Source organism: Taudactylus pleione, unplaced genomic scaffold, assembly GCF_031769625.1.
Source record: "Taudactylus pleione unplaced genomic scaffold, aTauple2 ptg000199l, whole genome shotgun sequence".
NCBI lineage: Eukaryota > Metazoa > Chordata > Amphibia > Anura > Myobatrachidae > Taudactylus > Taudactylus pleione.
The window spans coordinates 2,684,209-2,700,249 of record NW_028284601.1 but is presented as its reverse complement, the minus strand read 5'-3'; the positions used below and the strand labels follow the sequence as shown (position 1 = coordinate 2,700,249).

Here is a 16,041-nt window from a genome sequence, read left to right as displayed (position 1 = left end):
CGGGGTCACCAAGCAGTATTATATTATATCTATATGAGCGGGGTCACCAAGCAGTATTGTGTGTTAGTGTATCTATATGAGCGGGGTCACCAAGCAGTATTGTGTGTTAGTGTATCTATATGAGCGGGGTCACCAAGCAGTATTGTGTGTTAGTGTATCTATATGAGCGGGGTCACCAAGCAGTATTGTGTGTTAGTGTATCTATATGAGCGGGGTCACCAAGCAGTACTGTGTGTTAGTGTATCTATATGAGCAGGGTCACCAAGCAGTATTGTGTGTTAGTGTATCTATATGAGCGGGGTCACCAAGCAGTACTGTGTTAGTGTATCTATATGAGCAGGAGCACCAAGCAGTATTGTGTGTTAGTGTATCTATATGAGCGGGGTCACCAAGCAGTATTGTGTGTTAGTGAATCTATATGAGCGGGGTCACCAAGCAGTATTATATTATATCTATATGAGCGGGGTCACCAAGCAGTATTGTGTGTTAGTGTATCTATATGAGCGGGGTCACCAAGCAGTATTGTGTGTTAGTGTATCTATATGAGCGGGGTCACCAAGCAGTATTGTGTGTTAGTGTATCTATATGAGCGGGGTCACCAAGCAGTATTGTGTGTTAGTGTATCTATATGAGCGGGGTCACCAAGCAGTATTATATTATATCTATATGAGCAGGGTCACCAAGCAGTATTGTGTGTTAGTGTATCTATATGAGCGGGGTCACCAAGCAGTATTATATTATATCTATATGAGCGGGGTCACCAAGCAGTATTGTGTGTTAGTGTATCTATATGAGCGGGGTCACCAAGCAGTATTGTGTGTTAGTGTATCTATATGAGCGGGGTCACCAAGCAGTATTATATTATATCTATATGAGCGGGGTCACCAAGCAGTATTGTGTGTTAGTGTATCTATATGAGCGGGGTCACCAAGCAGTATTATATTATATCTATATGAGCAGGGTCACCAAGCAGTATTATATTATATCTATATGAGCGGGGTCACCAAGCAGTATTATATTATATCTATATGTGCGGGGTCACCAAGCAGTATTGTGTGTTTGTGTATCTATATGAGCGGGGTCACCAAGCAGTATTGTGTGTTAGTGTATCTATATGAGCGGGGTCACCAAGCAGTATTATATTATATCTATATGAGCGGGGTCACCAAGCAGTATTGTGTGTTAGTGTATCTATATGAGCGGGGTCACCAAGCAGTATTGTGTTAGTGTATCTATATGAGCAGGGTCACCAAGCAGTATTGTGTGTTAGTGTATCTATATGAGCGGGGTCACCAAGCAGTATTATATTATATCTATATGAGCGGGGTCACCAAGCAGTATTGTGTTAGTGTATCTATATGAGCAGGGTCACCAAGCAGTATTGTGTGTTAGTGTATCTATATGAGCGGGGTCACCAAGCAGTATTGTGTTAGTGTATCTATATGAGCGGGGTCACCAAGCAGTATTATATTATATCTATATGAGCGGGGTCACCAAGCAGTATTGTGTGTTAGTGTATCTATATGAGCGGGGTCACCAAGCAGTATTGTGTGTTAGTGTATCTATATGAGCGGGGTCACCAAGCAGTATTGTGTGTTAGTGTATCTATATGAGCGGGGTCACCAAGCAGTATTGTGTGTTAGTGTATCTATATGAGCGGGGTCACCAAGCAGTATTGTGTGTTAGTGTATCTATATGAGCGGGGTCACCAAGCAGTATTGTGTGTTAGTGTATCTAAATATCTTCAAGTGACAGGTAAGGATTTATAATAATTAATTTCTCTTTCATTCTTGTGAGACACTGGGGAATAGCAGCATGAGAAGCCTGGGCACTATATACCCTCTATACACCCACTGGCCTACAATAATTAATCTTTTATGGTCTAACTATTATCGTTTAAGAAATACAGATTAAACCAACACATCCTTGTCCTATGGTAAAAGGCACCTCCAGCTGCTAATTTTAATAAAGAGGATGTAATTAAACAAATATTTTGGGCATTCAAATAGAACAACTTTTATATTCTATATTTAGGGCAATGATGCAAACTTCTCTAGTTGCTTAATTTCTTAATTGCTTTCCTGATGGTTTCGTATGCACTGGCCTTGTGAGCTGACCTTTTCCACCCTTCATGATGAAGATTCAACTCTAGCTTATATATTTTACTAATACACCCCTGTATTTGTCTTCTCCTCCATCAGACTATTGTGCGTGGGAACAAGATGTCTCGAGATGGCTCCCTGGCTTGGCTCCTGGATGAGTTTGAGACTATGTCGGTCTGTCGTTCTAACTCCTTGCGGAGAGAGTCTCCTCCTTGCTACCCCAGGGAGCAGCGTGTCCATCTGGAGAATGGTGTGAGTGATGGCCGTGTTCGGCAAGTACGTGAAGATGGTGGAAGGGGGTCAGAGAGGAGCAGGACGGACCACGGAAGGGACAGGCTGAGGGAAGAACAGAAAGCGGCTCCCCAGCAGCCACGGGGACAGGAACCAAACAATAAACACCGACCACCTCCTCCAGACTATCCTAAACCATCGGAGCACAGATCCGTTCGTTCTCATGACAGGTCGGACGGGAAGAAGAACCATACTGTGAAGGATAGTGAGTATAGTGAACCAGCAGATAGGGTGGTGAGGAGAGAAAAAGAAGACAGAAGACCTAAATCGTCATACACTGGAGGACAGGATAGTCCAAAGTCACCTAGAGACAAAAGACCACTCTCTGGACCGAATATCCGTACCCCAAGTAACCCTGCCACAGAAGGGGTGGTAAAACCAACACCACAAACGGGAGGGCCTTTCCATACTTACCCACGTGCAGACACGGACCCAAACAGAGGTGCAGCTCCACAGGTGAGTGGGGAGATGATGACACAATGTTCATAGGACCAAACACAAAGAGCATATGGTGTAATCAGGTGATCCCTGCTGTGAACCGCAGGGTATGTGCCGGATTGCACCATTTTCCATGTTCAATCTGTATCATACGTGCAACAGGTAAAATGTTTGTTAAACACAAATGTACTCCAATACAGTGCAGGTGTTAATCTGTCACACTGAAAACATATTGTATCATTTATTTTCTTTGCATCTTCTTTTTGAGACATTTTGTTGCATTCACAAATACATTTGTAGAAGTACCCCTATAACTAAGACAAATAGTTAATTTTTTCTTCGGGTTCCATAGGGTCCACAGGAATTACCTTGGGGTATGTGGGAGTGATTCAGGCACCAAACGGTTACAAGCTTTAGCTCCCAGGATGCACTGGGTCTTCCTCCATATATACCCAGCCCCTGGCTACAGGCACTCAGTTTTTTGATTGGTGCGCGGTATCAGTGCACCTTGTATACAGGGGACTGCTCGGGCAGTCCCTAGCTTTGTTTTTTGTCTGATGGACGCCCGTGCTACTGCTGCTCCATCTACCCCCACCGGCGTTGCAACACCAGTGAGGGAACTGGTGATTCCGGGGGCGCCAGCGGACTATGACTAGACGCTGGGCCTGGGACTGCAGCCGGAAGACACGGTGGCGCAGGTAAGGTGGTTCCCCGCTTGTCGGGAACAACGTGGCAGTCCATTCGTCCGGCAGTGGAGACCTGCCAGAGGTCGCTGTAATGGGCAACTGGAGACGACTGCTTCTCCCACTAGACCACCGGGGCATATAAAACTGGCGCCGGGGACAGTGGTGGCAGCCATGTAAAAGCTCAGTGCGACCGGTGGATTGATACAGCCTAGGGGGAGGTAGGCTCTCCTCGGGAGCCTCTCCCAGAGCCCAAACACCAATCCAGAGATGAGGTTTTCGAGCGTCTGGTTTGCTGCTCCCTACCTCCCTTGTATATGAGATGCCCAGAGACCACTTTCAAGTGCTCTACTGTAGATGTGAATCTTAGGAAGTTTGTTCAGTCTCCCTGTATACCTCTCCTTTTGTGGCCAGGTTATACAGAGCTCAATATCCTACTATGCTCTTGTGTTTTTTGTAGTTGACTAAGAGCCTATTGCAAATATATTGTTTAACTGCATTGTATGTGACTTATGCTAGTTCTGCTGTGTGTTATACTGCCTTTTTTTATTCCTGAATGACTGTCAGTTATAACGATCACTGCTATTTCTCCTCATAACCCTATGCTACAGGTGTGTGGGTTGTTTTGGGGGTGAACACTGTCACATTGTATTACATTGCATGACATTACCTTTATGTCTAAAAGTAAGGAAAAGCAGGAGGCTAAAGCCCCTGTGCTGGTTTCATGTAAAGTCTTGTCAGGCGGGCTTGTCCCCTCAGGATTTCATATAGGATGGGTTGTGTGGTAGTTATTATAAATAGCTACCACATCACTCCAGCATACCAGCTCCTGTGCAGGAACCACTTTGGGTGTCGTCTTTGTCTCAGGTTATAGCACAGGTTGTAGACCGTTTATCTACACCCACGCCGACCCCTATCATTGGGTACCCACAGCAGCTACAACCTCCTATGCATCCTTTCTGGATAGATGTTTATGCCCACTCAAGTCCAAGTATGGCTCCGTCTTCTGCTGCATTTCAGCAAATGCTGCAAGCGGGCAGGCTGGTAGTTGCTAAAACCAGGGGGGACGGTTGATTTCTTCTTATCAGTCTGTCCAGCCTGTAGATTCTAATGCATCTTCAGAAGAGTTTGAAGACGTACAGGGCTCCTCTCAAGAGTCTCTCTCAGGAGAGGAGGACCACCTGGTAGCAGTGGATGTTCCCTCCTTGATTAGGGCAGTCAAAACTATTTTAAACATGGTTAGTGAAGATCCAGCACCTAGGAAGGCTCCGGTGTTCAAACGCCAGAAGGTCATTAAGGCTGAGTTTCCCAAATCTGAGCAACTCTCGGAACTTATGGTGGAAGCATGGAGTTCTCCTGAGAGACTATTCCATGTTACAAAGAAGGTAACTACTTTATACCCCCTTCCAGCTGGCGAATCTGCTAAATCCACCTACTGTGGATGCTCATGTGGCACATTTGGTTAAGAGCGCCACGTTGCCTATTCCATCTGCATCCTCCCTTAAGTATCCCACAGATAGAAGACTTGAGGCCTGTCTCAAATCTGTGTTTTCACTGTCAGGAGCTGTTGCCCGACCAGCCATGGCTACAGCCTGGGTGTCTAAATCCATTGAAGAATGGAAAACGGCACTGGAAAATACTCTTCCAGAGGCTTCCAGAGAGCAGCTGACCATTCTCTCCTACATCAGGGAAGCAGCCTCCTATTTGGGGGAGGCGGCATTAGACGCCGGTGTTCTGGCTTCTAAGGCATCAGCTACCTCAAGTGTTGCACGCAGAGCCCTGTGGTTAAGGGCCTGGAAAGCAGATGCAGGATCCAATAAGGCTCTGGAATCCCTGCAGTTTGCTGGAAGCATACCATTCGGCACAGAATTGGCTAAGATTGTGGCTACTCTGGCAGCTTCTAAAGCAGTCGGTCTGCCTTCAACGACTGCCCCTAAGCCTAGGCAGTCGTCATTTCGGGCCTTTTGCCCGCAAGGAAAAGCGAAAGGACAGTCTTTCTTTAGACAATCCAGTTCTCGAAGGAATACTAGACCGCAAACTTAAGAGATCTTGGGCGATCAGACGTCCGGCTTCCAAGTCGGACGACAAACCCATGACCTGATGGGGCGGGCCTCCTCCTGGGGATCCCATGATGGGAGGCCGACTTCTTCAGTTTTAGAATGCCTGGCATCAGACAGCAACATATGCCTGGGTTCGAGAAGCGGTCTCTCGAGGGTACGCCCTGACTTTCTGGAAAAGTCCCTTGCACAGGTTTTTTTGTACAGCTCCTCCTTCGGACTCTACCAAGGCCTTAGCCCTCCAGCAGGCCATTCGTTCCATACTGGGTTCAGGGGTGATAATCCCAGTTCTGTTGGATCAGTGAGAAAGGGGTTATTATTCCAATCTATTTTTGATCCAGAAGCCAAATGGGTCCCACCGGCCTATTCTGAACATTTCCAATTTCAGGTGCTGCCTTTTGGTTTGTCAACGGCCCCGTGGGTCTTTACCAAAATAATGGCAATAATGACTGCCTACCTCAGGCGTCAGGGAGTCAGAATACTGCCATACTTTGATGACCTCCTGATATTGGCACAGTCTCCAGCTGTGTTACAACATCATCTCAGACTATTGCCTGCCTACAGAGGCACGGCTGGATCATCAATTGGAAAAAGTTGTGTCTTTCTCCAGTATAGCATATGGTGCAATTAGGTGCACTCCTGGATTCTCTGGCACAGAGGATATTTCTGCCAGGAGACAAGATTTCGGCCCTTCAGTTACGGGTACGCCGATTTCTCCGCAATCACAGGGTGTCTATCCACTCAGAGATGCAGGTTCTAGGGTCCATGGTGTCAACCTTTGACATGGTGGAATATTCTCAGTTCCACTGCAACAGCTAATTCTCTGCCAGTGGAGCGGGCAGTACCAGTTAATACGGTCAGACTATCTGTCTTTCTCCAGAGGTTCGGCTTTCCCTCTCATGGTGGGGTAGACGTTTCATCTTAACAAGATTCGCCCCATTTGGATTCCAGATTGGGTATTCCGTACTACGGATGCCAGCCTCCACGGGTGCGGTGCAGTGACAGGTTGTCATACTTTTTAGGGAAGATGGTTGACCAGGAAGGGTCACCTGTCCATAAACATCCTGGAACTGTGCAGTATACAGGGCACTCGTACAGGCACAGGATATACTAAAGGGCAGACTCCAGGAGTCCTCAACTGGGAAGCGTACTTCCTAAGTCATCAGGATATACACGCGGGGGAATATGCTCTTCATCCAGATTTCTTTCAGATTCTAGTGGACAAGTGGGGACTACCAGAGGTAGACCTCATGGCCTCAGGCCACAACCTCAAGGTCTTCAGGTACAGGTCCAGAACAAGGAATCCCTCAGCCGATTTTGTGGACGCTCTAGCAGTGAAGTGGGAATTCAAGCTAGCGTATCTCTTTCCTCCGATCTCCCTCCTCCCAAGGGTCATCAGGAAGTTCAAGCAGGAGTTCAGCACAGTAATACTAATAGCCCTTGCTTGACCCAGACGCCATTGGTTCACCGACCTTCAAAGTCTCTTCATAGATACTCCATGGCCTCTTCCTCTAAGGCCGGACCTGTTGACACAGGGTCCCTGCCTGCATCCGGACCTTCCTCGTCTGTCTTTGACGGCGTGGCTCTTGAGTCTTGCATCTTAAGAGCCAACGGTTTTACTACCTCTGTGATTCAGACAATGCTTAGGGCACGAAAGCCTTCCTCTGCCCGCATCTATTACAGATTCTGGCACTCGTATTTTCATAGAGAATATGATCCTGAAGTTTTTATGGTCTCGCGAGTTCTTGCTTTTCTCCAGGCTGGGTTAGACCGGGGTCTCCGCCTGGCCACCCTGAGAGTTCAGACATCTGTACTTTCAGTTTGCTTTCAGCGAAGGATCGTCCCTCTGCCTGATGTTAGAACATTTTTTCACGTTGTTCTGAGGGTTCAGCCTCCCTTTGTCCCTCCGGTAGCTCCGTGGGATTGGTCTTTGATTCTCAGGGCTCTACAGGCTCCCCCATTTGAACCCCTGAAATCAGACCTTAAGTAGTTGACAGCGAAGACAGGTTTTTCTTCTTGCTATCTCCTCTGCCCGCAGGGACTCTGATTTTGGCAGCGCTTCCTTGTTGCTCTCCCTTTTTGATTTTTCACCAGGATAGAGCTCTTCTTCGTACTTGGTTATTATTAGGTAATCTTTTTATTTTCTTTTGCATTTCAATAATTCTCTATTCTTAGAGTGTTTCTGGTGTAAGATTGTCCTTCCTTCTCCTCTTTCCTTCTCCTGCCTTGGGCTTGGTCACAAACTGAGTGCCTGTAGCCAGAGGCGGGGTATATATGGAGGAGGACCTAGTACCTTGGTGGCTAACCTTGACACTCCAGATGTTGTGGAACTACATATCCCAGCATGCACTGCTACCATTTTGCTATTAGGGCATGCTAAAACTGTGGCAAGGCATGCTGGGATATGTAGTTCCACAACATCTGGAGTGTCAAGGTTAGCCACCACTGACCTAGTGCATCCTGGGAGCTAAAGCTTGTAACAGTTTGGTGCCTGGATCACTCCAACCACATACCCCAAGGTAATTCCTGTGGACCCTATGGACCTCGAAGAAAAAAAGCAAACAAAGATATGTTATACCATAACTCTCATTTTTTAGCAGCATGTCACTGAACTTTTTTTTTTTTTTTTTTTAATCATGTATTCTTTATTGAAAACATTTTAAATATAAACTACATAATACAAAAATCACAAATTACATAAATAAAACAATCCAAAAAAAAAAAAAAAAAAGATGTCAGTGCAATCTGTTCATACTCCATTACATCAGCAGTAAACAAAGTGTAACATATCTGTTCGCCAAGTAAAGTTTGTTGTTCGTTAAACACGTTTTGGGAAAACCACTATTTAATACGGATTAACATGGACATTGGTAATGGAAAACACCAATACATTGCATCAAAGTACTAAATAGAAAAATAAATAGTAATGGCACCAATGCAGACCCATTCGACCTGCCGGACAAATAGGGTTATACAGTCGTGGCAGTACCAATTGTTCTCTCCAAACTAGAATGACACCATCGATCCCATTTATCATAGAATTTAGACATATTATTAATGTCACTGAACGTTTACATTGTTTTAATAAAGTTCCTGTGTTTTTGTTTTCATAATATTATTTATTATTATTCTTCTTCAAAAAAAAAAAAGACTATAGAAAAGTGACAAGCTGCCGTGTGCCACACCTGTAAAGTAACAGCGTCATCTTCTATCACGGTTATCACTAAAATGAGTGCACGTTGTTATCTGCACTCTGCCATAATCCGTTCGGAGCGTCTTCTACAAATCAATTTTAAAGGGAATTTTTGGTAAACAGCAGGAATTTCTTCGGTTCTAATAAACTCTAGAAATCTAAATATACATACATACCATACATACATACATACATATGTAGACATGCACGCACATACCTCTGATACTAGGAGTTCTTTTCTATATAAAGCATGCTCTGCAAAGTGTTATTGGTTTGGTGTATTTTGTGTTGTCATTCTATGGTTCTGTTTAATGTTCGCTTCTCACCCAATTGCAGTTTAGTCTCAGATACAGCCCTGCTGTCTTTATGCAGATGAACAACAATCAATCTCTATTCTATGTCTCCCAAGGTTCAGGATTCCCGGTCGTCTGTCCCACTTGACCCTAAAAATCCAGCAAACAGAGGCTCTTCTCGGCCACCTCCAAGCCAGACCAAGCCCAAACCCCCAGAAAAACCCTCTCCGGCCAGCCTATCCCAACACAGTTCAGACCCGCAGCTTTCTCGCCCAGCACAGACACAACAGCCTTCCCAGGCTCGTTCCCCACAGAGAGAACCACAGCGGGTTTCACACGAGCAGTTCAGAGCAGCACTGCAGATGGTGGTAGACCCTGGGGACCCCAGATCCTACCTGGATAATTTCATCAAAATCGGAGAGGGCTCCACGGGGATTGTCTGCATCGCTACTATCAGGAGTTCTGGGAAGCTGGTTGCCGTCAAAAAGATGGACCTCCGCAAGCAGCAAAGGAGGGAGCTTCTGTTCAATGAGGTGAGACTTGACTCTCTTGTGTCCCACCTTAGATTATGCTGACCTCGTATGCTTTGGAACTGTGGTCTGGTCACTACAACTGGCTGTAAGTTATGTACGGGTAGATAATTTATATGCCACGTTTTCATAGACTACAATCACTTTATATATGCTCCACATAGCCACTGCACAACCAATGTCTCCAAGAAATTACATAATGGTAACATTACTACATACTCGTAATGACCTCACTTTGGTGAGGCTTCAGCATTGGCTGTTCTGTCTTGCTTACACAGTGAGGTGTACCCCAATGTAATTGCATGTTGGAGCAGGGAGAACTTAGCGGTAGACTACAGTGAAAGCTTTGAGCCTTTATGAAAGAGCTAATATAGAGCAACAATATGGGAGTTCATAAATATCTGAGGCTCATTTCTAATAAACGAGAATCTTACATTGCACATGAAGCTGTCAGTGACAGACTGGGGCTGTAATTTAGCGCAGGCATTCCTCTACAGCAGGGGTCTTCAACCTTGGCCCTCCAGCTGCTGTGGAACAACACATCCCAGCATGCACTGCCATAGTTTTATCATACTGTTCTATCAAAAAGGTGGCAGTGCATGCTGGGATGTGTAGTTCCACAGCAGCTGGAGGGCCAAGATTGAAGACCCCTGCTCTACAGCATGTGCACAAAAATAGAGGGGTGATGATGCCTCTCATGGGCGTGGCCTCACAGCATGCCCCTCCTTTCTGCATGCGGTGAAGCAGAGCGATGGGAGGTGGAGCTTCTTGGCCGGGCTCTTGCTGCCAGACAAGCCCATCAGGCCATTTGCTTTTCCGGCATTTGCAAGGCGCTATATAGGCCGTGATATCTGTAGTATAAAATGTTATGTCTTGGCTTATGAAAAATGTATTTAAACAAAATTAGAAAACCCAGCACATATGTACTTGCAGGAATTTAGCAGGCTTGCACAGTGCTCTCTGTACAGGGAAAAGATTGTGGACTGTCTTCCAAGTCTGCAACAGTTGTTATATTAATGCCCACACATGTGTGAGACCTGTACAGTGTATTCAGGGTGGGTGTGGGGCAAGGCCAATTCAGCTGTGTACTAGATCCTGTACATGAAATGCTCACAAGATGACATTTCCTTATGACATTGGAAAGAAGCGAGAAAATCTTGCATTGCTATTAGAAGACCTTTCACTGTAGATTTGTTTATACATATAGTGGGTAAAAAATAAAAATGTCAATATAACGTCAGCGATTAGGGTCTTGGTCCCCCACTTTTGGCTACTACGGCCTTCAATACACCATAGTATTCTCTTTACCAATGTCTGGAGTTATGCCGGAGGGATGTAGCACCACAAGGGTTCACTAACCTGACTGACTCAGCCAGCATTCCACAATGTCCCATTAATGTTTGTATGGTTCAGAACTGGTGACTGTATGGATAACATCCTTCTCATCCTCACTGGGCGAGCAAACACACTCTGTGGGTGGGGGGAATTATTATTCTCTAAAAATGGAGTTGAAGATGGTAACTATTTAATAGTAGTAGTACTATTGAGTAATGATGAGTATTGATCTTGCCTTGTATGGGAATGGCCACACCCAAACTATTGCTGGAGAATATGCCACAAAACATTAAGGGACCGCTGCAACCCTTCACTGTTGGAATTGACCACCCAGGGCTATAGAGGTCCTTAGATTGCTGCCGGATGATTCATCTGACGATCTCTCCTTCCTCCATTGCTCAGTAGTGTACTCCCTGTGCCCTTTGCACTAGTGACCTCACCATTGCGGTGTATACACTGTAAACAGATACCTGCTCTGTGGAGTCTAATGATGAAACTGGTTGCTTGGGTCAGAGGTGGAAATTTGCAGTCTGTTGATCTACAGGTGTTCGTCTGTTTTAGCCTTTTCCTCCATAATAATATAAGGATCTTGGAGTCCTGCAGTGATGACCTCCTCTCATTGTGGCCCTTTGCTGATGTTTCTTCCTTTCATTTCCATGCACATGTAGAAACTTGCATTTGAAAGATTAGTCAGTTCAGCTGTCTTGGTCACTGAAGCACCTGTCATATACGCCTCACCAATCACCCCTCTTTCAGAGCCACAGCAATTTTATACATGATCCTAACTATGATGGGATAAGGCTTGCTTAATAGACCTCAGTTACATAAGTGTTCCCATAATTATTTTGTCTACTACCAGTGCATGTAAAGTCTTTTGCAAACAGTGACACCTGCTGCTGGAAGTCAGAACTGCTGGGGAGAGCTGTCACTGTAGTTTGCCAGGGGAGTTATATTACTCTGTCTTAAACTGGGTACACGATGGAGCAATATCTACCCGATATGTCATTTCCGGCCGAATCGGAACAACATATCGGCCAAATCGCTCAGTGTGTACACCCAATCCGCGCACTCCCACACGTTCCGTCCTTCAATACATCGTTCTGATGTGTACCCATGGATAAGATATGTAGGCCGCCATATCGTCCGGCTACACATAGTCTGGTATGTACCCAGCATTAATGTGCTTTGTAGTTTCAAGGTACATGTAGCCATAAATTGGGGATGGAAGTCTCTACTTAAGTGTCCAACATCAAAACCGATAGACAATGATCCCAGCTATTTGTTTTTCTGTAGCATATGGACTGATCATTTCTATTCTATAGAGCAATGATTGGGGCTTCCAGTTTGAGGTACTGTTCTGTCTATGATGGCAAAATAAAAAACAGGATTTGATAAAGGAAATACTTATATGATGAAAGGCATGCTACAAGCAGAGAGGTCCTCATTACACTTTACTACAAGTCATATGACACAATCAGTGTTCTCCAGATTTGAATGGTGAGCTGACAAATCACCAAACAGAAATATTACCCCATCTGTGTCTCAAGTATTTTTCTCTGTTGCTCTAATTTTATCCCATTGAAATGCTTTTGTGGGTAGCAGTATGTAAATATTAGTTGATTGTTCCCTGTGCTTTGTAGGTGGTGATAATGCGGGATTACCAGCATGAGAACGTAGTGGAGATGTACAACAGTTACCTGGTGGGGGATGAGCTGTGGGTTGTAATGGAGTTCCTGGAAGGTGGGGCCCTAACGGACATTGTCACACACACCAGGTAAGTCTATTGAATGGCTGATTCTGTACCCTGGCCTGCAGAGCTCAGTACCCTAATGTGTCCTCCACTTCTGGGGACAGTGAGTCTTTCTTTTCCCCCCCCACTGTGAAATCATAACTTCTCCCATTGCAGGGTCTTGCTTGTTTTGACAGTGGTCTATTTTGTGGCTGATTCTCTCAGCACAGTTGTTGTTGTTGTCCGTTTTCTGCCTTTGGGTTGGCAGATAGCTTTTCCATGTCTGTTGTACAGGTTCCTCCTATTGCTTGTATCCTGTCCACTCTCTGTCAGCGTTTGTTGCTGTCCAGCTTTCCCAGTTCTCTAATAATAATAATGTTTTATCTCTCCATTGCTTTTCCTTTACCAGTTTTATCCCTCAATGCCTGGTGGCCTTATTTTCTAATGTGTCTTCTGGAATCAGACTTATTGGTTAGGATTGTCTCAATGTCTCTGACCATCTCCACATCCATGTCTCCCGGGGGCGAGTCAGTAATGGCCTCTCACTGTTTGCTTTCAGAATGAATGAGGAGCAGATTTCTGCTGTCTGTGTATCTGTACTGAAGGCTCTGTCTGTGCTTCACGCCCAGGGAGTAATTCATCGGGACATTAAGAGTGACTCTATACTGCTGACACACGATGGACGGGTAAGAAGATGACCGTGTTTGTGGGAAGATATCATTTAGTAGGGAAGCGGACTATAGGAGCTAGATGGATGGGTGTATTGTATAATGGATTTCTCTGCTTACCACATAGATATGCTTTGAAATATTATGGTTATAACCAATCTCTTCTGTCTGCAGGTGAAGCTCTCAGACTTTGGGTTCTGTGCCCAGGTCAATAAGGAGGTTCCTCGTCGAAAATCCTTGGTGGGAACTCCTTACTGGATGGCGCCAGAGCTCATCTCAAGGCTACCTTATGGGCCAGAGGTGAGGCATTGCTCTTGGCTTAGTGGTTAGAGGTTGTACTTAAAGACTTTGCGGCCTTATTGTTATTTGTCCATTTCAGGTGGATATCTGGTCTCTGGGTATCATGGTAATAGAGATGGTGGACGGAGAACCTCCCTATTTTAACGAGCCTCCACTAAAGGCCATGAAGATGATTAGGGACAATTTGCCACCGAAACTAAAAAACGTGCAGAAGGTGAGGCGCTATTTTCAGTCACATGATCTTGATGACCATATAGCTATCTGTATTTTTGAGAAAAAGCCAGGTAGTGAAAAGGTTCCTTTGTAACACTGTGCATATGAAGTAGGCTCCCAAAATTATTGAGCCCCTTCTGGCTATAACTTCTTTTTTCTAACTCTCGTCTTTTTTAGTAAAGGGGAATATGCTTTACCCACCGGTATACACCATTGACAATGACACACATGGAGCTACTGAGTACACAGTCTGGCAGCCAATAACCTAGAATCTACATCACCTTCCATCTACTCTCCAAATTCTACACGTTGTCCTTTTGGGGTACTTAACTTACTATGTAATATAGAACTACCTCTGTATGTGGTGATACAACTGAGACTACAGGTCACAGCAATGATGTCATCATCACAAATATTTCCTGTATAACAGAGATGATCTGGGACTAGCAATACCCAAATATCATCTTCCGCAGTGCCCCTGTGGATGCCGTGATTACATAACCTGCAGCAGATTTAATAAATGCTATATCAAATAAAAAAATCACCATAGTACCGGAGGTATTAATCCACCCTGATTTCCTGAAGTAGTTCAAACAAATAGATTGCATATTGCAGCAGTTGGGACCCCTCTGAGCACAGGCAGTAGACTTGAGTCTTGTTGAATGTCAAGTGATGTGCTACTGACACCTGCTGGTTGGGAACCATAATGAGTGTTCAGTATAGAGCGCGAGTCATGGGAAGGAAGAAATGTTCCTTTTCTACCTTCTCCAGAAATCTCAGTGACCTCATTTCCAGGGGGTTCAATGAAGGCAGCCAAATCCCTGGGTCTATTCAAAACAAAAAGGAAAGACGTCTGTAATTGGTCCTCTATCAAGAGATTATTTAAAATGTAACTTTTATTATATATATTAAGATAATTTGATCATTCAACCTTCTATGATTACTCAGTGTATACCATTACTACTAATGCCAACATGAGTGACTTTAAAAAAATAAAAATAGTGTATGTATGTGAATAAGAGCTAATTTTTTATATATAATACAGTTTATGGAAATCAGTGTTAATTGAAGCACCAATAATACATATGTACATAGGCGGCCGTTGTTTATTATTAGTGCAGACCTTACAGGAGTTCTGGATAAGTATATAATAGCCATGAAATAAACACTGTATCCTATTTAAAGGTTACCTTACAGCAGCTCCAGATAAATGTATAATAGTTAGAATATAAAAGCTCTATCCTATATATACAAAGTTACCTTATACAAAGTAGGAACTATAACAATCTACAGAGACACCCAATAGTGAGAAATCGCTCCAGAGTCTATTCAAAACACAATAAGTAAGTATTGTTACAATATAATTCTATTTGTATAATGTATTTGTAAAATCTTATGTGGACATATTGAAAGAGGAAAGTCCCCAGTGTTCTATATGGGATCCGGTCAGAAAGCCGATGCCGGCATCTCGAAGGGATCAAGATACCAAGGACGGCATCCCGAAGGTAAGTATGCGGGTTAGGCACCGACCGGGGGGGATTAGGCTTAGGCTGTGTGGAGGGGGTTAGGGTTAGGCACCACCAGGAAAGGTTAGGCACCACAGGGGAGGAGAGGGGGTTGTTAGGTTACTTGCCCCTGTCGGGATCTTCACCATTGGGATGCCGCTGTCAGTCTTTTGACCGCCGGTATCCCGTTCCCCGGTATATCATACCGATTCCGTTCTATATATATCATTGAGTTACACATTATACAGTATATGCCTAATATCCTTGACGAAATAGACACTAAATTAGAGGGAGCATTCCCAGTGTCCCATATCAATTGAATCTCTTTACTCTCTAGTGTAATGAATTGGGTCTCTCTGCTGATACAAACTATATGGAGTAGAAATATTGCCCAAGTATAACAGCGAGTCCTAAGAGACCCATTGGTTATTCAGCTCAACGCTATATCATTGGTGATGTTTTGATTACATGTATCTGTATACAAGCATTATAATTGATATAACTTTCCTGTAAGGTAATCACACTAACATAAAGAACTGTAACAATTTGAGGCACTCTGTTACCAGTATTGAGTATACATTAATTATGTAAGAAGGCACATATTGTTACACAGGTGATATAATTTTATTTATCACAATTTCCACTTTTAACTAATTTGCTGCTTGGTTTTAAACTATAAGATCGTATGATCACATTTGTCTTTA

At 44.3% G+C, this 16,041-nt stretch overlaps 1 protein-coding gene across 2 annotated transcripts in view; it reads left to right on the top strand.

The window, feature by feature from the left end:
* Positions 1-16,041, top strand: part of PAK4 (p21 (RAC1) activated kinase 4) — a 54,078-nt gene that overhangs the window by 27,330 nt on the left and 10,707 nt on the right. For both annotated transcript variants that reach the window (XM_088477024.1, XM_088477025.1), the window contains exons 3-8: positions 2,202-2,849; positions 9,174-9,590; positions 12,563-12,696; positions 13,211-13,337; positions 13,494-13,619; positions 13,699-13,833. In XM_088477024.1, coding sequence (XP_088333150.1) covers positions 2,202-2,849; positions 9,174-9,590; positions 12,563-12,696; positions 13,211-13,337; positions 13,494-13,619; positions 13,699-13,833 — 1,587 coding nt within the window. The remainder of the gene's footprint in view (positions 1-2,201; positions 2,850-9,173; positions 9,591-12,562; positions 12,697-13,210; positions 13,338-13,493; positions 13,620-13,698; positions 13,834-16,041) is intronic.